The 23,381-nt window shown below is 40.9% G+C and overlaps 1 protein-coding gene and 1 long non-coding RNA gene across 9 annotated transcripts in view; one reads left to right on the top strand and one right to left on the bottom strand.

The window, feature by feature from the left end:
* Positions 1-23,381, top strand: part of TNRC6C (trinucleotide repeat containing adaptor 6C) — a 394,661-nt gene that overhangs the window by 350,658 nt on the left and 20,622 nt on the right. For 6 of the 8 annotated variants that reach the window (XM_080993549.1, XM_080993551.1, XM_080993555.1 and 3 more), the window contains 13 exons: positions 5,372-5,581; positions 6,210-6,379; positions 7,619-7,699; positions 8,139-8,196; positions 8,489-8,634; positions 14,144-14,293; positions 16,624-16,770; positions 17,688-17,807; positions 19,706-19,789; positions 20,076-20,307; positions 20,946-21,113; positions 22,592-22,783; positions 23,232-23,375. In XM_080993549.1, the coding sequence (XP_080849675.1) occupies positions 5,372-5,581; positions 6,210-6,379; positions 7,619-7,699; positions 8,139-8,196; positions 8,489-8,634; positions 14,144-14,293; positions 16,624-16,770; positions 17,688-17,807; positions 19,706-19,789; positions 20,076-20,307; positions 20,946-21,113; positions 22,592-22,783; positions 23,232-23,375 (1,902 nt within the window). The remainder of the gene's footprint in view (positions 1-5,371; positions 5,582-6,209; positions 6,380-7,618; positions 7,700-8,138; positions 8,197-8,488; positions 8,635-14,143; positions 14,294-16,623; positions 16,771-17,687; positions 17,808-19,705; positions 19,790-20,075; positions 20,308-20,945; positions 21,114-22,591; positions 22,784-23,231; positions 23,376-23,381) is intronic. The other 2 variants (XM_080993550.1, XM_080993552.1) reach the window with 2 other exon arrangements.
* On the bottom strand, positions 777-5,351 carry LOC308470734. Its single transcript, XR_013982612.1, has 2 exons — positions 4,903-5,351; positions 777-1,142 (listed from the first exon to the last, which is right to left on the bottom strand). It is a non-coding gene; the product is annotated as an uncharacterized lncRNA (long non-coding RNA).

Here is a 23,381-nt window from a genome sequence, read left to right as displayed (position 1 = left end):
CTGAGATTTTCAGGCTCATCTGCAATATGTGTTTGGGGTAGTCCCGATTCTTGCTGTTGATTTGGCCCCAATATAAGCCCCTCACCTCCACTATGTAGAAAACTACCCATGTGAGCTGGGTCATTCACACAAATGCCTCTTCTCCCAGAGGGAGAGGCTTCTGTGTGACCAGGAGTTTACAGAGAAGCCACACTTCAGATGGCAGATTATCTGCATGGTGAAGGACAAGAGATTACACCTCTCCTCCACAACATTATTTCACTGCCAGCTCCTAATGAATTGCACAGCTGAGTTCAGCAGTACTTCCCGTTTGGGGAAACTAGCATGAAAACACAACACAATTTGAATGTAACTTAAAACTCTAGTAATGTAATGTGGTGACCTTAATAAGACATGAAAATCTCTTACTTTGAATCATTTAAATGCCCCCAGTGACTAATAGAATCTATTTATATTGTAAGCTACAAGAGTTGCACTAGAAAAAGGCTGTTTATGTAAGATTTTTTAAATTTCTCATTGACTCAGAATTAAATATTTCTGTGGTTTTTTATAGTTCATTGTGTGGGGCTACTATTCCGTAGTATCAGCCTTCTTTCTAGATAATGTAAAAAAATATTAAAACCCAGCAAACTAACTTAAAATATATAGACCTAAGTTATTATTTTGTCCCCCAAAGCATGTATAGAATAATAAATCTTTATTGAGACATTATATAGCCACATTTGAAATGGAAGTTTGCACCCTGCATGGTAACAAATGAAGCCTATATGTGCATAGAAACGTAAAAACCTGGATTAATGCCACTTTGGCTTTATATCCTAGCTGGGCTGGACAGACAACATAAACAGTTCCAGCAAATAAGATGACAGCACAAAACCCTTCATTTACCGATGTTTTTGTCTACCCGATGATTTATTCTCTTTGTCTGTCCTCTGTTTCCTCTGTGCTTTGAAGTGTTCCTCTAGTAAGGATGTTGTCCTGGTGAGGTACTGTAAGATAAGAAAGCCATTTCTCTGGCTTATTTTCAGCAATAGTGCAGACATAACAAAGTGAGAGGTGAGTGCCAAATTACTTCTCGCTGCCCCTTGCAGGATGAGCTTTCCCCTTCTATTATATCTTCTTACAATTCAATTACAGTGTATCTGTGGGATGTAAACAAAATTATGAAGTATATTATCCACCTTTAGTTATACATGTGGATCCAAAAGCACCCACATACCTTTATTTTAGTCATAGGTATCTAAAGTGTAAACATTGTTGCTTGTCCCAGGTCATGTGGGGAATTCATAGCTAGTGGGCACTCCTTCCTTGGAGGTTTTTAAGCAGAGGTTGGATGCCCATCTGTCATGGATGCTTTAGCTGAGACTAGATGACCCTCAGGAGTTCCTTCCAACTCTACAATTCCAGGATTCTTAAAATTGGGACTGTTGAATTCCAATAAATCAGTTACTTGTTGACTTTCTAGCTACAATGAAATAAAGCAGTGGTGGCTAACATATGGCCTTCCATAAGTTTTTGGACTCAGAATTCCCATCAGCCACAAACAGCATGGCCAGTGTCAGGGATGATGGGAGTTGTAGTCCAGCAACACCTGGAAGGCAACAGGTAGGCCTCTGCTGAAATAAAGTATGTTACCCTATCATCAACCAGACAGCTGTAGCCCTTTAAAAAATAAGTCTGCCTTAATGTTGGGGAAAGCAGGTTAATGTTATGGAACAGTTCTTTGTCTGGATCATCAAGGAATGCCTTCTACCAGTAGTGAGTCAGTTTATTTTGAGGGATGACACACAAATGACTGGGGTATTTAAAAAATAAGAAGAAATAGCATGCCGAAATTCATCCCCAGTGGAGATCTCCCACTATCATCCTCCAATGCAGTACTTCTAAAGAGACCCAGCTATATGATCCTGTGAGCCTATGAAATATCATTAGTAATATGCTTCATTGGATTGAAAGTAGTATGTGAGAGAGAGTGTGTTACTTAAGAAATGCAAATATACATAACCGTTCTGAAACCCCCAGTGGAGTTTGAATTGTTTCAGGGATTCAAACGTCAGCAATACCCAAGTTACTGTTTAAAGATTTTTCTAACTAACTGCCGTCATATTCAACACTGCAATTTTTTGCATTTGATTTGATCTCTTGAGAACTTTACAAACTATGGGTGTCTTAACACATGTTATTGTTTTCATGTAATTACATGTAATTTGCCAGGGCATGAACTCTCTTGTTGTGCGTAATAATTTACATAACATTGTGTGGCTCAAAACACAATGTATTTAACAAAATGACTTATACATTACAGATTGGTAGTGATTAATCGTTATTATTGAATTTAAAGAGAACCCAGGGAAGCTGGTCCCTCTTTCTTTGTACTTAATAAATGAATACATGTTGCAGTGGAAATTGCAGTGTTCAGCTTGAGGTTAAATGTACTGTTGCAAAGACTCAGAGCTCTTTAAATTGTGCATTCTAGCTTCCTTTCTAATAATTAATGAGACTTAATTTCTTCTATGCCAACATGTATGTCAATATATGACCACAGGATGAAGGCAGAAATGAGGGAAAGCCTTTTAACTCCATGTGAGAGGCATCCAGCCAAAGATTGGGCTGGCTATTTCAAATCTGTTTTTCAACTTTATATTTCCTTATCTCTGAAGTTCCCCATGCCTTATGAATGGACTACTCTTCCTCCAGTCTCCACTACACAAACACCTCCATCTGGCATCAACTCTTCAGTTCTCTCCTTTTCTATGTTCCTATCTTAGGCTGCTTGCCTCCTTTTGCTACTTCACAGGTCCTCCCCTCCTCTCGCTAGTCCCAGTAGCTCCTCCACAGTCTTTGCAGTTAGCTTCACTCCCATAAAATTCCTTGGAGCAGGAGTAGCTCCTATTAGCTTAATCAGTCTGTGCAGTGGTCAAGAATAAAGGCAGTTGCAGTCCACCACACTGGCTACCCTTGTCTTAGTGTATTACACAATATACTGTCCTTTTCTGAGCCCAAGGGCACATATGGAAATCTAAGAACTGGTGTGAGCACTACAAAATGCCCAGGTTACAGAAAACATCCTGGTAATGCTCAGAACCACCCCCATCCCACACAAAAGCAGGCAAAAGCACCTTGACAGTTCCCAAACAGTCTAGCCACATCTCTACCTGTCCCACACCTGGTGTCACATACATAGGGCAGGTGGCCATGATTTGGGGAAGTTGGCCTCGGGGACCAAATTGGGACCCATGTCAGGCCAAATTTGGCCCACGGACCAGAGGTTTCCCTCCCCCATTAGGTATCCTTACAGTAAGGATACCCCTGAGGTAACTCCTGTTTTACACACAGACCTGGAAACAAAGACTTGCCCATTTGAACATGAAACAAGGATTTGAACCAAACTCATGGGGAAACACCTTCCAATACCACAGCTCCCAGATCACACACAGTTAACAAATGTTATTTTCTAGATAGCTCTGCCTTGATTTTTTTTTTTTTTTTGTGCCTGAGTAAGATAAGATCAGAATCTGATTTTTTGAAGTCTGCCATGCAAATAAATTCAAAATAAGAATCTAAAATTAATCACGTTACTTCAACATGCTGCAGCTCTTAGAGAAGACTTATCTTAAAAAAGACAGGTCTGAGACCCAAAGCTAACAAGTGATTTTTCCTCCACTATTGGCTAGCGGCCAGGTGATTAGTGGAATGATGTATGCTGTCTGTGATTAACCAAGCCAGACCTACTGCATTAGAGCCGGGCTTTGGTAAACAGCAGCATGACGTTTGACCTTGCAGCGTTGCCTCCTGTGGTAAAGGTTCCTTTTGGAAAAGAAGCATGAGGATTTTACTAGAGAAGGAAGGGCTGATCATTAAGATGCCAACTCCTAGTCAGCGTACAAGCTGTTTAGGAACATAGGATGGCTCAAAGCAATTACTATGTTTCTGTTTGGGTGCAGGACCTTTTTTCTGCCTCAAAGCTTCTTAGCGGTACATTACAGAAAGCCACCCTAAACAAAGATACATCAGCTGTAAGAAACCGAGGATAATGTTGAATGATAGACAGAATTCTGTAAAAGGATGAGCAAATGCGGATCGTAACGATGATCTTCCTGCAACCACCCCACATTCTCACACATCACACACGGTTGTATGGTATACACATAGAACACATGCATCACTATTTTTGGGAAAGCATTTCAACTTGTTTCAAACCTAATTGCCAGAGGTGATCATGAACACTGAAGATGGGGAGGATTAACCTCTCCCCAGCTGCAGCTGCCCATGCAGCAATTATGCTTGAAAACAGCCCTCGGTTGGCTACAGTGTTTTCAAGCCTAGTTGTAGCATGGAAGAGCTGTTTTCAATGTGAGGGGTAACAGTATATGGGAAAGGCAACCTTCATTGGGACAGTGGAAGAGCAACTCTGCCACTTCTGCTCTGTCATCCACTTTTGATACCATTGACCATGTTCCATAGCCAACTCAGTCCATCCTTGGCTCCTGATCAGGGACTTTTGTTTCATTTTTTACAGTATCTGCATGCTGCCCAACGACAGTGTTCTTTGGAAATCTCATAACAATAAGTGAAAGCTGGGGGAGTCTTCCCTATATCATACAATAATAATTTAGAAAGTCACTGCATACAAACTCTGTTTATTATCTGATCTCAAGTTGTAAATTACTTTTCTCATGTTTACTCCTTCCTCCAGTGACCATGTTATCCTTGTAAAACGCATAACGTTCTGTCACTGATAGTAACCTATTGCTCTGGATCAAATCAAGGCATACTCAGCATGTGGTCCAATCATCTAATTTCTTTAAAAATCACTTTGGTTTTAGTTCCCAGATTTAATAACTGCTTCATATGTGTTATCAAGACACGCATTACTCCAGGTGTAGCCAAGATAGTACCTACCGGATATTGTTTGAGTCCATCTCCCATCAGCCCCTGGCAGTTTATCCAATAACATCTGGAGGGCACTATGGTGTCTACATCTTCATTTATCTGATCTGATGGGTCTTATTATCATAATCAATTGGCATTTTGTAGGAGGTAGGGAATGCTTGCAACTCAGTCATCCAAAAGAATCCACAGGTGCTTTTTCTTATTATGATGCAGGCACCACTTCCTTCACAATTTCAGCAAGTTATTCTTACTGTGCACAGGTATATTCTTTCTTGAAGAGGAAATGAAATGGGTCTGTCTTAATTAAATCCTCTCCCCCCCAATTGCTTCATGTTTAAAAGTTGTCCATAGCTAGGTATGTATGTATGTATGTACGTATGTATGTAATGCTTTCCGGAGATGTAGTCTGAAAAGTTGATTTTATGTTTCTTTGTTTCCTCTAACCATGTCCCCCCCCCCCCCCCATTTCTGATTTCAGCAGGCTGGGGAGAGATGCCTGCTATCCATGCAAAGCCTGAAGCTTCATGGGGAGAGCCTTCCTCCCCTTCTGCTGCAGTTGATAATGGCACTTCAGCATGGGGAAAGCCTCCCAGCAGCGGTACAGGGTGGGGAGATAACTCTGCTGAGTCAGCAGGGTCATATGGAAGAGCAAGTGCACCAGCTGCTGCCCCAGTACTGTGCAAACCAGGTAAGTGTGTGTGTTGATTTGTCTTGGCTGAGTTGGCAAGAAGAATTATAGCTCTGTTTTCATATAGATTACTTTTTTTTTAGCTTAAACAGGTATTCTGCTTGATCACTTGTACAACCAACAACGGGCCAACATGTATAACCTATGCTCTTTCTATTAATTCAGACATAAGCTCTCCAAATGGATGTAGCAGTAAAATACAGAACAAGCTCGAAAAAAATTCCAAATATATTGACTCGCACATAATGCTTAGTGTGATCTGAGCATCTGGGCTCCTAAAGAGGGAATAGTGGCCACATTACTCCTGCTGTCAGCTTCTTGTGATTTGGCTTAGTGTGTTTCCTGAACCCAGGCTCGTGGTTTTTCTCACTCGGAACAATGGCTTTTCATTCATGATTTGTCTAGAATGAGACAAGTCAAAGGCCTAGGTTCAGATGAATAAGCCACTAAGCCAATCCATGATTTGGCTCACAGTGGTGCAGCAGTGCTGGAGGGAGGAGCAAAGTGGTTGCTGCCTTCTCAGTGAGAGCCCACATGTTTGTGCTAAGTCTTGACTGATACATGCGAACGAAGCCCATAGATTTTAAAGTATAGGAAGGTCAACTGAAATGTTCCATTCCTCCTACAGCTTCTAAATCTTCTATGCAAGAAGGCTGGGGCGGTGGTGGAGATGAAGTAAATCTCAGTACAAGTCAGTGGGAAGATGAAGAAGGAGATATGTGGAATAATACTGCTTCACAAGAGAGTAATTCCTCTTGTAGCTCCTGGGGAAATGCTCCAAAGAAAGGACTTCAAAAGGTAGGACTAAGCACAGCTGGGTTATAAAAATCAGTAAGATGAGATGGTTCATGCACTTAATTTTTTATACTTTATCAAACTGTTTTATAAAAGTATGAAAGTCATCATTTTCAAAAAGCACTACAATAAGATTGTTATCCTGTAGTTACCATCACTTGTCTTGTTCAAATGGTGTTGGAAAGCTGGAATGGACTAGAGAATCAGTTGATATGCTATGGCCCTGCCTAACAGATTCCTTTGCACCCTGCTGTAGATGTCAATCACGTGTTCTTTACAGACACAAACAGATCTGATTTTTGCAGTATTTCAACATTTATGCAAAGACCACATAGTCAGAATGAGTTCTGACAAATAAGGGACACAAGAGGTTTGCAGGTCATATTGCATGTCTGCTTGCTAACAAGTGTGATAAGCTATTTCTCTGCTGTCCAACAAATTAGGTAGAAAGTAGGAATCTTTCTCAGGTGATTGTATGAGATTTGTGTAAACCTGAAAGCCTCCACTTCCAGCTTTAAAGTAACCTGAGTTCCTCCTTGCATCCACACTTAAGGAATTCTAGGTGGCAAAAATTCTAGTTAGTGAACAAGCCAGGATCAGAAACCATTTGTTTGATCCTGGCTTATTTGAGCTAACGAGTTTAAACTAACCAGGGAACTGGTTAATTTAAAATCAAAAACGGACGTTCCCTACTTTTTCTACCTTTGCACAAAAGAGGAAGCTTGCTGCAACTTGTGGATGTGATGCCCAGCCATGCTTAACCATAGAGTAATATATTTTCTTTACATCCAAACTGCTTTTCTGACAAGAAGAAACATAGTTCCCCCTCTGGTGTGAACCCAAAACATGCCACAGCTCATGCATGCAGTATTATATCTGAGGTAGACAATGCGGTGCCCTCCAGATGTTGTTGGATTACAACCTCCATCATTCCCTGCCATTGGCCATACTGGCTGGGGTTAATGGGACTTATAGTTCAACAACATCTGGAGGGCACCATGTTGCCTAACCCAACACTATACAATGGTTTAACATTGCACCCCAGCCGTCTCACATTCATGCAATATTTATATGGAAAGACTTCATGTGGATTTTCATTCTCTTTCCCTGCAATAAATATGACAAATAAAGAAATTTAGACTGCAATCCTATATACTGTTACCTAGAAGTAAGTCCTGTTGAATTAAATTGAGTTTTCTTGTTTAAAAGTTTTCCATTTTTCCTCTCAATTAATTTTCTCAGGGCATGAAGACATCTAGTAAGCAAGATGAGGCCTGGATCATGAACCGTCTGATAAAACAGCTCACAGACATGGGCTTCCCAGTGAGTAACATTTTGTTTGTTTATTTATTAAATTTCTAGCTCATCCATCATGTGGTTCTAGTCCAGGAATATTCATGTGCTAGTATTTCCTCTGGCTTTGGCTTCATGGTGTTAAGCAGTGATGAGGAACCTGTAGCCCCCCAGATGCTGGTGGACCCAAGCTCACATAAGTCCCAGCCAAAATCATCATGTCAGATTATGATGTCTTAAGAGAGGAGGTAGTTGCTGTAAGGTGCTCTGAATCATGGCTCCTAGCAAATCCATCTCGCTCCAAATTTTACATATATATTACTGACTTGATTGCAAAATTCCTCTGTTTCAACCAGATGAATGGTTTGAAAGCTCTAGGTATGTCTCCCCTTGCACCTGTTTTACAGTTCTTGTAAAATCTACATTGTGTTTCATAGTTGTGAAAAAATGCAATTTCTCATTTTTGCAGAGAGAGCCAGCAGAAGAGGCCTTGAAGAGTAACAGTATGAATCTAGATCAGGCCATGAGTAAGTATTTTTGTAACTGAAATAGACATCTGCGAGGGTTGATCTGTTACAATGAAATTCGCATCACTTTTCCCAGCAGCATTATGTCAAAGGATCGAGTTGGTTGTAAATTATCAAGTGCCAATCTTAGTGTTTTAAAAGACAAAATGCATTTTAAATTTCAAGTATGAAGTGTATTAATATCAGTGGGAGTGTAGCAATAGTTGTATCTGTACAACAGTCATTTTTTCTTGATTTAGGGACATTTCCCTCATTTTCTTTGGTGTCTTCATATTGTGTTTACTTTTTGCAGGTGCTCTGCTGGAAAAGAAGGTGGAAATGGACAAGCGTGGAATGGGTGTGGCTGACTACAATGGAATGGTCACCAAACCCCTTGGCTGCCGCCCACCACCGATCTCCAAAGAGTCTTCCATGGACCGCCCCACCTTCCTTGACAAGGTAGGTGCAGCACTCTGGAAGCAGAGTGGGAAGAAACTCTAAAAGTTAGATTAACCTGGAAAATGTGGGTGGGGCAGGTAAATGTACTGTTTTGCCTCATGAGTCTGCTCCCTTTACTTCTTAGCTTACTAGTAAAAGAAAGCATAGTTACTGGAGAGTGAGATGTCCTATTTCATCTGCAGGTGTAGACATTTGGCATTAGCACAATATCGCCACTTGCTGTTTCCAGCTGTTCTTTTCTAGCAGGGCTGGCTAACCTATGGGCCTCCAGACCTTGTTGAGACTACAGCTCATGATTCCTGACCACTGGCCCTGCTGCCTGTAGCTGATGGGATTTGGAGTCCAACAACATCTGGAGAGCCACAGGTTTCCCATTCTTGCCATAAGGCAGAGATCTTTTTTATGTTCCTCTGTGGAGGAGGAACCTCAGTGGTGCCATATCAACAATAAATATTGAGCTGAGACATCGTCTTGCAGTGTGGATATGTGAAATATGAAAAACATAATTTATTTCTCTTGTCTTTTGCCAAGTAATCGAGAGACACCAGTAATAGTTTTTAAACTTTCCCAAATACATTGAATAATTAAAAAAGGCTCAGCCACTACATGGAGCTTCTCTTATAGGTTTGTCCTTAGACACTCTAGTACAGGAGCAACCAATGGGCTGCCATCCAGATGTTGTTGGGCTCCAACTCGCATCAGCCCCAGCCAGCATGGCCAACGTTCAGGGATGATACGAGCTGTAGAATAAAAACATCTGGAGGGCACCACATGCACTAACATTGCACTGACACATCTACCACATCCAAAATCCCATCTCAGGCCATGGCAATTTGTAATGCTCCAGAGAATAAGAATCCAGGAAGAACACTTCTTTTGGAGTCTGTAATTGAGACATCAAGATAAAGTAATCATCATATGCATCCCCAACTTTATTTCTAAAATTATTAATTGCTTAGCAAGTGCCTTTATTTGTTTATGAAAAGACCAGCTTTTCTACAGTTTACAGTTCTAGGTACAGTATCACACTTCTCTGTGTTTTTAAGGGTTGTAAACACAACAAATGAATACCATGTGTTCCATCCAGACTTGCCCCGCTGGTGAACAGAAGGGCTCCTTTGAGTCTGAAAATGCTCAGAATTCCTTTTCCATTAGTATAGGACACTTTCAGGAAGTTTTTCTTGTTAATCAGGAGCATCACTTGGAAAAATAATTATTGTGTGGCATTAGCACATAAAGGTGTGGGGGTGGGTTGCACCTAAATACAGTACTTGAAAGTTCTGTTGTGGATCAGACTATGGAGTATGGGTCACAACAAAACATTTCATTCTCATTTCTGTTTCTTTGGCCTTTAGAGTGTTAAGGCTGCTTTCCCCTTCTGAGGAATGCTTTTCTTTCTTCTTCCAGCTATGTCCTAGCTTTCTTCAGGCCAAACTTCAGAGCAAATGACTTTTTAAGCATTCCACAATATTTTGTATGTGAATAGGAACCTTGGTTTTTAGAGCAAACCAATCCTGAGTAGAAGGCATATATAGGACACTGAAAAGTATTCCTGCTTAAGAGGCAAGAAAGGATAGCAAACAGCTCATGACCTGAACAGAAGAAATCCTTGAACCTGTTACTGTCATGCAAGCTGCAGTTTGTGGAGCATGACGGATATTCTTGCAGAATGTGAAACATGTTGAGCTGAAAGACCTTGGGGATATGATTAGAAAATGTCTGTGTCCTCCCTCAGGAGCTTCCAGCACTAAACTAAGTATCACATTGGTTGATGGTAAAGAAACTTTTCATGGGCCTCTACAAGGAGCTGGCAGAAAAACTTGTATTAGCAGGAGTTTATTTAGGACTCCACAGATATTTCATGTTTGATTGGCATGGAACAATATTTCACCCTTTTTAGGAACATGGGCTATTCCCTGACACTTAATAATCTTCTGAGTGAGTGGGTGGGAAGATGATGCAAATTAGCTGTAAAATTACTGCTTTTAGCAAGTTAACAAAAGAGCATGCATACACTCGTGAAGCTATAATTATTTGCAAAGTACACAGCAAAATTGAGATTTTTTTCCACATGACTTCAGGCTTTTACTTGTAGAATATTTGCCTGCGGAAGGGGATATTTAAGCATCAGAGAATAATCTGGCTCCACAAGGGGCAGAACCTTTGCTCAGCACCCTGCTGCAGTCTGTGATACTAAACCAGTAGGGGCGGGAAAGACATGCTTTTGTTTACTATCGTTCTTCCAGACAGGCACAGTGTAGCAGTAGAAGCCTCTGTTCTTACTTCTATATTAATTGCTCCACAGCACATACACTGCACATTCATAAATGTAGGCCAGTTGAAAGGTAATGCCAAAGAATAGCTTAGCATTGAAGTGGACAACCTTTTATAAGTGAAGAGCTGCATTTATTGGAAGAAAAAGTGGCTGAAGACCATGTGAGGGCAGTGGGCAGGGCCAAAGCCCAAAGTGTGCAGACACACCTCTATTTTTCTCCCTCTCACCCCAACAAAAATCCATTCCTTCTCTTTTCACACATGGAAATCCCCAGCCATCTATTTACACATGTACAGAAGCATGCACCATACTCATACATTCACTTTCTCTTCCACAGTTCTCTCACACACAGATTAAATTTGCAGTCCCCTTTTCCCACACTACCTTCTTTTCTTGTGGCTCCTGCTGTTCAGTTTCAAAAGTAAGTCTACACACACACACATACACACACACACACCCTCTTACTGTTGTCTCATTCCCCTCACCAAGGACTCACTTTGTCCTTCTTGTCCAGGCATAGGCAAACTCGGCCCTCCAGATGTTTTGGGACTACAATTCCCATCATCCCTGACCACTGGTCCTATTAGCTAGGGATGATGGGAGTTGTAGTTCCAAAACATCTGGAGGACCGAGTCTGCCTATGCCTGTTCTTATCACTTACTTTCATTCCTTTCTCATTGATCTTCAGTGCCTCCCAACATAACCTGCTCCTTCCCTTCCTAATCATTCTCCTTGTCTAGCTGTGTTGAGGAGAATGAGATTGAGACAGGCAGGCATGCATGCATGTGAGCTGAGGGTCTCGGAACATATATCCCACTGGCTAGAGCCTCTTATTTAAAGAAACTTGTAACTGCTGCACTCTGTACTTGGGCCTCTGAGCTCATGTGTGGGGCTGATTGCCAACTTCATGGATTGCTGCAGTTCAGGGTTTTTTTATATATATAGAAAAACCTCTAAGCAGTGAACATAATATGATAATTATCAATAAAACACAGATAAAATTAAAACAAATATACCCAAATAAATTATACATCTAGGTAGGCTTGTGGAAATAAAGAAGTTTTCAGAAGACATCTGTATTATTATACAGTGAGGATGTCAGTAGGATGGGGGAAGCCATGAGGAAGGGGAGGAACCAATAGCCCCAGGAACCATGTACAGTGTTTATTTATTTACATAATTAATATACCACTTAACATTTTAAGGGAAAAAATACATGCACAATTTATGCACTCTACCTTTTCTCCTCTTGCATACAAGAAGAGGTGATTGAAAACTTTCTCTTTTGATGTTAAATTAACCATTATGTTATGTTCAGACTCTAAGAACTCTGGTTAGTTCAGACAAACCCAGGGTATAATTGTTGTTTATGATACCAGCTTGCTCACTAACTAGCATTTGCACAGTGTTTTCTCAAGCATGACATAACAAGGGATTGTGATTAGCAGATGTTTCTGAACTGGCACTTGATGAATGTTGGAAGTATCCTGGCTCATGAATTTGTAACACTATATTACGGTTTAGCTTATGTCCACACTGGCCCACTGTGTTTATCCTGCATCAAACCCCAAAGACACTAGCTATACACAGAAAAAAACATTTTTGGGGGGAAGAGCAGAATACCCCTAGAATAGGTCAGTGGAAGATGGCCTCCTAGATAGACTTAGACAGATGAGATTACTTCCCAAGCCTCCTCCACCTAAAGTTTCAGCTGTAAGGTTTTCTTCTTGATATTTTGGATTGTTTCACATATAATGTGTCCAATCTTCCAAACCATGGTTTGGATTATTGGGAATAAGCTTTGTGCAAGCCCCTTCCTCTTTAGTATGGCATTTCCTCCTTCCCATCTTTTAGGCAAATTGTTGTTTGCCATTTCATCCAAATCGGCAAACTATGGTTTGTGGCTGACCTTGAAACAAGAACCAGGAACCAACTTTAAGTTGTGATTTCCAGTAATAGTTTGGAGAATATGCACAAACCAGCTTGACAGCACTTAGGTGATGACTTGCCTGGTTCAAAACTTAATTGACTCTGAGCATGCAAGGGAGGGAGGAAATAATCTTATTTCTTGAGGGATTAGAAGTGTTACGTATGAACTCACCAATTTATGGGATGTTCTTGCTCCCAATTCTTTGAAGAATTTTTTAACTGGAAATTGGTTGGGTTGGGTGGGTTACAATTTGGTTTTTGTTTATGCTATGACAAAGCTGAAGAATCAGACACAAAATTCAGCCCACTTATTCAAGTCCTACTCATGCCAGTGAAACCTATATGCATATAAACTGGAATATGCTTGGGGCTGCAGTTGACAATACAGAATTCTTTGAAAATTCCGATTCGCTCTAAAACATGGCATTCAGACTAGGACACTGTCAACATAGCAGCCCCCTTGTCATCTTCCTCATCCCTCAAATTGGTAACTGATTTTAAAATAAATTGTTATACACCTGCATTCAATAGCAGATGTTTGTTTACATACTGATTACTATGCTAATGTTTAAAAATAGTTTAATGTCTGTCATGTACCAAACTGTAGATGACACAGAAGATTAATGGAACAAGTTTTCTCAACAGCTGATTTGCAATTTAGAACACTACCTAAAATTGGAATTGTTGATTATGTATATTACCAAAGTATCAGTGAAGAAAGCATTCTGAAACTCCTGTAATTTTTAACTTTCTTCATAAGTCTGTTTCCACTTTGGCTTATGGCAGTGTTCCAAAAATGCAATCAGGGTTTTCAGGGTTTTCAGAAGAATTGAATGTCCTTTTGTCCTCCAACCCTTCCCCTTTTGTTTTATTTTGTAATTGAGAGAAAAGAGAGGAAATGAAGTGGGCATGGAAGTAATGATCAGACAGAAGTCTGTCTTGTGCGGGTGTTCTTGCCATTCCTCTTGAGGCAAGTGATCGGTTGCCCTGTAACATTCCTATTTTTAAAATGTTACAACAAGCATCCCTTTTTATGCCTGCCATTTTTCATACTACAGAATACTGTTCAGTTATAGATTTACAAAATGCAAAGCGAAAAGTAAAGACAAACAGTATCTAAATTCTGTTTCTCTTTTTCTTCTCCCTTCCACCCCATACTTTTCATTATATATTCCTCATGCCTTTTTAAACAATATTTTGAACTTTTATTCATCCATGTTCCACTTATATTTCCATGGGAAACTGTTCTGTGCACTGTCTGTACCTGGACACTGCACACAGCTCACCCTTTCTTTTTTCAATCAGGATGGCGGCCTAGTGGAAGAGCCCACTACTTCACCATTTTTGCCTTCACCAAGCCTGAAGCTCCCCCTTTCAAACAGTGCACTCCCTAATCAGACCCTGGGTGGGATTGCCTCAGGGCTGGGCATGCAAAACTTGAATTCTTCTAGACAGGTAAGGTATCTTTCAAGTGACAGTTATTTGAATGTCGGCACGCTTGCGCTTGCTAATCAGCAAGATATTTGTTTGGCTTTGCTTTTCATTTTAAGGCTCCTTTTTCTCAAACGTAAAGAAGGGAAAGAAAAGTCAAAAATCAACTTGTCATCGAAGCGTATTTCAAATGACAGTTGTTACTGCACGCCAAGATTCCCAAAGGTCCTTAGCTATAGAACTTGCCCTTGCTTCCCTGCAGTTCCTCCCGTCTTTGTTGTTGGTTCCTTTTCTCCTCTGGCGCATCCTGCAGCGTCCCTGCACACTGGCACTCCTTCCCATCCTCACACAGACCATACTTCTTGCCGCTCATAGCTCTTGCCGCTCTTGCTTACTTCCTCTTCGCCTTCTCAGCTCATACACGTTGAAAGGTTTCCCTATACTGGGGCCTTTATATCACTCTTCTCCCCCACCCTCAAGCTTTCTTGGTTGCAGTATGTGCTTGTTAGGTGGAACAGGACCACTATTCATTTTTAACTGTCCAATCCACACATTTGGTGCTGCTTCCAAGTCTAGATGATAGAGCACTTGACTAGAGAAACCAAATATTTGCCCTTTTGCCATTGCTTACACTATAATGTCAACACTGTGCTCTAAAACCTATGGACCAAATTATTTATACAGTGGTACCTCTAGTTACGAACTTAATTCATTCCGGAGGTCCGCTCTTAAGCTGAAACCATTCTTATCCTGAGGCGCGCTTTCACTAATGGGGCCTCCCGCTGTGTGCACACCTCTGGCACACAATTTCACTTTACATCCTGCAGCAAGGTTCGCAACCAGGAGCAGCTACTTCTGGGTTAGCAGAGTTCGTAACCCGAAGCATCCATAACCAGAAGCGCTCGTAACCAGAGGTACCACTGTATTTGAGCTGGCTAGGCATTGTTAAATGCCAGCATCCTGTTCCTACAGTGGCCAAGCCCACAAGCAAAACAGAAGTTCCTTAGCACTCTCCTACTTGTATTCCCCTGTAACTGGTATTCAGAGGCATATTGGAGGTTGGAGATAATGTACAGTATAGCTATTGATAGTCTTATGCTCCATGAATTTGTCTATTCACCCTCTAAGCTATCCAGGGTGGCATCAATCACTGTGTAAAGAAGTTTGTCTGTCTTGAATCTCCTACCATTCAGCTTCAATGGATTATCCCAGGTTCTAATACTGTGAGACTATCCAGTTTCTCGACACCATACGTAATTTGTTTCACATGCCCCAGTTGCCTTTTGCATTAGCTAAAAAGCCCCAAACATTGGAACTATGTGTCATAGTTGATAATCAGGAAACTACATGGTACAAGTGGTTTTTGTTTCTGTTTTTAAAGCGAAGGTGATAAAAGGATAAGCTGGAATGTTGACCCAAACTTATTAGAATAATAGTAATTCATTTTTACTTTGGCCACATTTGGACATCACACTTAACTATAGTTTAGCATAATATGAAGAAGCTGCCTCCCTTCTGCTCAGGCATGACCATTAGGAAGAGCAAACAATGGTCAAGCAGGATGCCCAAAGCATTCCAGTACCCAAATCTATATTTTTATGACATACATTCCACATGTGCAACGTATTTTTAATTTTTTTTTACTGAAACTAGAGGGGAAAGCTTTACACTATATGTCCAGGGGGAAAAAGTCATTTCCTAGATAAAGTTAATTCACATACATGTAGATCATGATTGACTCATTTTGAAAGCGAAATTTGAAAGCTTTAGACATGCAACTACCTTTAAGGGTGGCTATTTGTATCTGCATCCAGTTGCTTGCATTGCATTTGATAAGCAATTTCTATAGCAGATCCCCATGCTGTTGCAGCACTTTCAGTGGCATTATTACTAGCCTTCTTCTAGGGGCATTTGCCAAGGTTTGACTGAATTAGGTGCAGTTTTGTACGCACCATCATCTTTCCAAAGGAAGCTGCTTCCACAAAGTGAACATGGTTGGCTGCATGAGTAATTTAAGTCAACTGATGTATTTGTACCAAACTCCTACCGATGGTACATGCCTACTGATGTTTCAGTTTGCTATACTTTAAACCAGTGATGGCCATACTTGGCCCTCCAGCTGTTTTGGGACTACAACTCCCATCACCCCTAGCTAACAGGACCAGTGGTCAGGGATGATGGGAATTGTAGTCCCAAAACAGCTGGAGGGCGAAGTTTGGCCATCATTGCTTTAAACCCTGCTGCTAATCTGCATGAGAGCTCCTTTGTTTGCTAATGTCTTGAGCTAGTCTACAGTGACTGTCACAAGCTATAAAATTGTGAAACTTAAATCTTCTAACCTTGTCATCCCACAGATACCGAGTGGCAATCTGGGTATGTTTGGCAATAGCGGAGCAGCACAAGCCAGGACCATGCAACAGCCGCAGCAACCGCCAGTGCAACCTCTTAACTCATCCCAGCCTAGTCTTCGTGCTCAAGTGCCTCAGTTTCTCTCCCCTCAGGTTAGATTGAGCTCTGTAGCATTAGTGATAGCCAGGGATGCAAACCCAGGTGTCATTAACCACTGGCAGTTGGAAAACAAGGGCCTAGCGGTTAGCACTTGGGTTGTCGGTGAGGTCAGGAGGCAGGTTTCTCCTCCTCACCGGCTCCTCAGTTTTGCAAAAATGGTTGTATCCCTGGCGATGGCCATTTCTGTGCCATAACTAATGCATATTGAGTGGAACACTTAAATGGAAGAAAACATAATATATTCTTAAAGTTATCTGCACCTAGAGATGGCTGATAGTGCCAATTGGAATAATGCAACATAAAATATTGACACAACCACACTTACACAATACACTTCTATGAAAGGCACCATGTGTAGAGAAATGCCACAGAGTTTTTAAGTTGCCATGCCAGTTTATTTGAATTACAAAAAATAGCATGTTGTGGGAAAGTTATTAGTGACTCAGGTTGTACCCTACTAAATCATTGCATGTGTGGAATGACTTTTGTGAACAGGGTGGAACTTCCTCTCCCTTTCCTGCCCCTGCATACACCCCAAATCTGCCTTGGGGGTTCCCTCAACCCTCTGGAGCAGTTTTGGGGGGAGAAGACGGAGAGGAATTTGTGTGGCACTTGCAGAAGTTGTTAGACACATACAATGAGTTGGTTGGATACAACTCTCAAGTATTTATATTTTACATGTCAGATTTAGAAAGAATGAACAGTTCTGGAATGAAGGTTTATTTTGCTGTGATATGTTGTGTTTGCTTTCAACTTCTACACATAGCTTTCTATTAAACAAAAATCACAGCAAGTAACCTAAAAACCACTTTCTTTGGAATTGTCTTGTTTCAACTCTGCAAGGAGTTCAGACCTGTAACTAACACAGCTGTAGTAATGAATATTCACCTCTTACATTCTTTTTCTCCAGGTTCAAGCACAGCTTTTGCAGTTTGCAGCAAAAAACATTGGTCTCAATCCTGCACTATTAACCTCGCCAATTAATCCTCAGCATATGACGATGTTGAACCAGCTCTATCAGCTGCAGCTGGTGAGTTAAAAGCCACAGTGAGAAAGCTATAAATCCAGAAAGAAAATCTTGCATTTAAAGCCACATGAATGGGCATGTTCACTTCAGAAATGATGATTAGACTTGGTTCTGAAAATGAATTTATATACCTACTTGAATCTTAAAAGTTGCTTGATTCTTCCAGTATGATAAAGACTAAATTCTTTGCTCATTACCATTGGATTGTTCTAAACTTAACTTTTGAAACACATGTATAGGACTGTAACCTCAAAAACAACCTCTGGTACCACTAGTATTACTCAGAATTCTACAATATTTCTGATAGATTCCTGTGCTGTTGTTTTTGTATTGTATGCTAATCTAATAAAATTGATATTCTGCAATACTTCTTCACCAGTAGATGCAATGGAGCATTATTTCCATTCATTTGTGCAATCAGTCATGCCCTTAATATGCATGTATTTTATTGCAAACCTTTCAAAGTTATTGCAAACCAAATCTTTCTAGGACCCAGTCTTCCAGATATTAAGATACCAGTGTAGAATTCAATGTACCCAATGGCAACAACTAATCTTAGGTTTTGAGAAAACTGCCCCATGTTATAAATATAGAACTTCTTTTTAATTCAGTTTTGTGAGCATACAGGAGTATGTACAGACATAACAACAGTGGTATAAATACCTTAAATAAGCTTAAGCGCTAGCCAGAGACCAGGTGTGAATGTATGGTTTGAACCATGGTACAGTGAACATGGTACAGTGAACCTCTGATTGTGAACAGGATCCGTTCCGGAGGCCCGTTTGCAACATGAAAAGTGTGCAACCCACAGCGGTACGTCTGCGCACGCGCAGGTTGCAATTCGCCACTTCTGCGCATGCACGAGCGGTGAAACCCGGAAATAACCCTTTCTGGTACTTCCGGGTTGCCGCGGGACGTAACCTGAAAGAACGTAACATGAAGCAGACATAACATGAGGGATGACTGTATAGAGGGTTTCAGGTAGGCAACAGATGAATTCCACTGGTATCATCTCAATGTATGTGTGCTCCAGGGCATAGTTTCACAAGCTAAAGGTTCTCTAATCTTTTTGGGCAAGTAGACACACTTGGAATTTTGAGAAAGTGCTAGGGATGTCAGTCACAAAATGGCTGCCAGGAGGACAGGCCCTAACACAAAATGGCTGCTGTGGAGATGTAGCATAATACCAAATAACTGCGGGAGTGGGGGCATGACATACCTTGCTACAGAGGAAAAAGAGACAGCAACACAGAATGGTGTGGCATGCCCCTGTCCCAGTAGCCACCCCATCAAAGGGGGGAAAGTACATACATCAGCCACCGCTACACTTGCTCACAGAGAGCAACTTGGCACCCAGTGAGATGTGGGCATGTTTAAGGGGGCATGCTCAGTGTAGGCGAGGTGGAGTCATGCAGACAGAATTGAACAAGAAAGGCAAAAAGTCTGAGGGGTTTTTAAAGGGGATATTTATTAAGACCTTTAACAAGCACCTTGTGGGCAACCTCTGCACCACAGTGTTCCTGTTAACTTGAGTTCTAAACCAGGATTAAGAGAGCAGAATTAGCACGAACCCTGATTAAATGTTTTGTCTACCCTGGGCCTTTGTGATTAGTTCTCTCACATGCTACCAACACTCTGTTTGCATCTCCGTGTTTACATTTTCTTGAACAATCATTCAGTTGATGATGCCTTTTCCTCATCACGTTTTAAATAGCTTTAATTGGCCATGTATTGTTTGCACTCTTGGTCTGAGCTGACTTCTGTCTCTGGGTCTGTTACTTCCTGCAAGGAGGTCTTTGGGAGCATGCATTTGTTTCATATGTTATTTAATGCAGTTGCAGTGAGACCATTGGGCTTCTTCACACTGTGACCTTAGACTTCTTTTTTCCCTCAACTTGCAGGCGTACCAACGTTTACAAATCCAGCAGCAGATGTTACAGGCTCAGCGTAATGTTTCCGGACCCATCAGACAACAGGAGCAGCAAGTAGGTGCAACTTGTTGACCCAGTTCCAAATGTAAAGCGTCTAAAGAATCTAGTATGTTACAAGAAAAAGCTTATTTGTGAAGGAAATCTATGTGCTGCATGCTTTTATGCAGACATAAATCACAAACGGGGCTGACAGACTTCAGTTTCTCTTACCATGTCTGGGATGCATCTAATTCTTAATCTAGTGAATTCATTGTCTGCTGAGTGGTTCTAGATAAATTGCCACAAACCTTTGTTCTATCTAGCATTTGCTTACTTTGTTTTATTTTTTCCTTGCTGCCAGGTTGCACGTACAATCAATAACATGCAGCAGCAGATCCAGCAGCACCAGCGCCAGCTGGCCCAGGCCCTGCTTATGAAGCAGCAGCCACCCCCTCCACATCTATCTTTGCACCCCCCTGCAGGCAAATCAGCCATGGATAACTTTTCACCCCATCCCCAGGCTCCTGGCCTATCTGACCTGCAGACCAAAGAGCAACAGTCTTCACCGAACACCTTTGCTCCTTACCCCCTTGGTATGTGCAGTTATTTAAGGACCTGTTCAGAAGAATGTAAATTACATAATTATGTATACATACAGTGATTTAACTTGCTTCAGTCTGGAATCTTTTCTCCTGCATACCCCTGCTTCTTAACTAATTTGGCAACTGTGTCCAAATTACTTATTATCTTTATTAATATGCTACCCAAAAACAAAGTTCTCTGGCAGCTAATAATAATAATACCATTAAAACTGAACCATAACAACATCAAAAAATGGCACAGTGTTAAAAACTTCAGAAGCAGAGAATAAAATCAGTATAACAAAACTCAGGCAGCACTTATACTCTTTTTATCTTGTATAATATTAGAATCCAGGATCCCTGAATGAGTCTGAATGGTAGAAGGTTTAGGACTGACAGAACTTAAGTCTTAAATTAACTTACAGAAAATGTAGTGGTAGGTACCAGTTTAGGTGGTTGTAAGATACTTGGTGATTGTAATAGACTGTCCCTCCCAGTTTACTTCTTGGGCCCTTGCTGCTTTAACCCATGTTTGCATTACTTGTAGACGTAAAAAGATTAGCTTGTGACTTCAGCTTAAAGTAAAGTGTGATTAAATGCCAAGAATCGGGGATTAAGGGTTTCTTAATAGCCTGCCTACTTCCTCTTAGCTGGACTGAACCCAAACATGAATGTAAACAGCATGGACATTCCTGGTGGTTTGTCAGTGAAGGACACTTCTCAGTCCCAATCTCGCCTTCCTCAGTGGACACATCCCAACTCAATGGATAATCTCTCCAGTGCTGCTTCTCCACTTGACCAGAATCCTAGCAAGCACGGTATGTGTCATCATTCTAAATACATCAAGTCCAACTGCAGGATTCCATGTTTTTCCGATACAGTGGTACCTCGGGTTAAGTACTTAATTCGTTCCGGAGGTCCGTTCTTAACCTGAAACTGTTCTTAACCTGAAGCACCACTTTAGCTAATGGAGCCTCCTGCTTCCGCCGCACTGCCGGAGCACGATTTCTGTTCTCATCCTGAAGCAAAGTTCTTAACCCGAGGTACTATTTCTGGGTTAGCGGAGTCTGTAACCTGAAGCGTATGTAACCCGAGGTACCACTGTATTCTCTCCCCCGACCCCAGGTTAGCAATGGGCATTGCAAAGTACTTAACAGAATATAAATTTCTCAATGGAACATTTGTATGTGCAAATATCTTATTCTTGTAATTCCCACCACACCCCCACACACATATTACTGCTCATACTGATTTCATTGCTCATATTATTGGTCATAATAAATGTTAATGGCCTAAAAAACAAGAAGGGAAAATCAGTTTGAAAAGTCCAGAACATCAAGCATCTCGACTTTTGAGTGGCTTAGGCTAGTCTTATATCCATTTACTGGGAAGTATGCCCCACTGAACTCAATCAGATTTAATCTCCAAACAGGTAAGCATAGAATGCACAGTTAGAAAATTAAATTACACATGTGTTATATTTTTCTCATGAATCCTTAAATCTTAAATTTTATGAGCTGTTAAGAGAAGTTGGCAGGGGCGGAGGTTCACTTAGGTGAGCAGTTTCCAAAAAAACATACCCCAAAGAGAGTGCAAAATACCTATCAACTTTGTTTGGAATTCATCACATTAATGTAAATTGAATGCAGACTACAACAAATGTATGCAGAGCAAAAGTGAAAATTCAGTATTGCCCTTAGTGTCATTATACATTTTAGCCCAATAATGAGAGAAACCTTTTTTAGCTCCCTGCTCTTGTTTCAAACTCCCATTTTCTAAACTCACAGCTAATACTGTGCTCTTTAAAAACATTTACATTTTTGAGTATATTGATAAGATTTTTAAGGATCTTAATCTACTGATCCATATAGCAAAGTGCTTTTGCTGACACTAGGCAAAATGCCATGTTGTGTATCTTACATTTTTTATTAGAGTCCTTTTGTTTTAACTTTGCTTGACAGTTTTATCAGTAGCAAATCAGTCCCATGCAGGTTTGTTCTGAAACAGGTCCCACTGTGTGTTCAGTGAGATTTACACCCAGTAGCAGCTTTAATCTCACGAATCTTTGATAGATAACTTTTGAACTGTGTTAGCTACCTTTCAGCCCCAGTTTAACCTGCTATCTTTCACTTAACTGGCCAGTGTTACAGATGTGTTGTATGAATGATACTTTGCTTTGCTAATTTCTGTTGAAACAAAGAAAGAAAAATTATAGTGACTACCAATAAGAGAAGGAGCCAAATGTTAACCATGCTCTTAATAATCTTGTGCTGTCTTCCCACCTTCTTTGTTCTAGGTGCTATCCCTGGAGGTCTGAGTATTGGTCCTCCAGGAAAGTCCTCCATTGATGACTCTTATGGCCGGTATGATCTGATTCAAAACAACGAGTCACCAGCTAGTCCTCCTGTAGCCGTTCCTCACAGCTGGTCACGTGCCAAATCTGATAGTGATAAAATCTCCAATGGCTCCAGTATCAACTGGCCACCAGGTAACAAAAAAAATATATATTCTAGCTTTTAGAGCTTGAAGGTATCTGAAATGTGATACAAACCCCTTTACTGAGGCAATGCTTTCAGTATCCAAATGTTAACATACTAGTGCAGCTCATTCCAGCTGCAGTCTTCCGTAAGATGAAAGTACGAGGAACATTTTGCCACACTGTTGTTGGGTGAGGCATGCAGGCACATAAAATGTTTTATCCTGGTGTGAACTGGGATAAAACTTCCTACCTGCCTGATACTAGCACTGAATTTGGACAACAAATCCATCCATCCAAACCTGCCTTATAAAATGTTTTTCTTAAACTTTTTATCAAAATGCCCACTCCATCACCAGAGAGTTGTGTACCTGGTTTCATCTTCTGCACAACGGTACCTTTTCCCATGCATGTGGATCTTGGTAAGAAATGTGATGTCATCTTATTTCCCCCCAAACAGAATTTCATCCTGGGGTACCATGGAAAGGATTGCAGAACATTGACCCTGAGAATGATCCTGATGTTACACCTGGAAGTGTTCCAACAGGGCCAACTATTAACACCACCATACAAGATGTTAATCGCTATCTACTCAAGAGTGGAGGTAGAG

Source organism: Podarcis pityusensis, assembly GCF_964106645.2.
Source record: "Podarcis pityusensis genome assembly, chromosome: 2".
Classification (NCBI taxonomy): domain Eukaryota; kingdom Metazoa; phylum Chordata; class Lepidosauria; order Squamata; family Lacertidae; genus Podarcis; species Podarcis pityusensis.
Note: the sequence above shows the minus strand (reverse complement) of the source record. Positions and strands in the feature narration are given on the sequence as shown.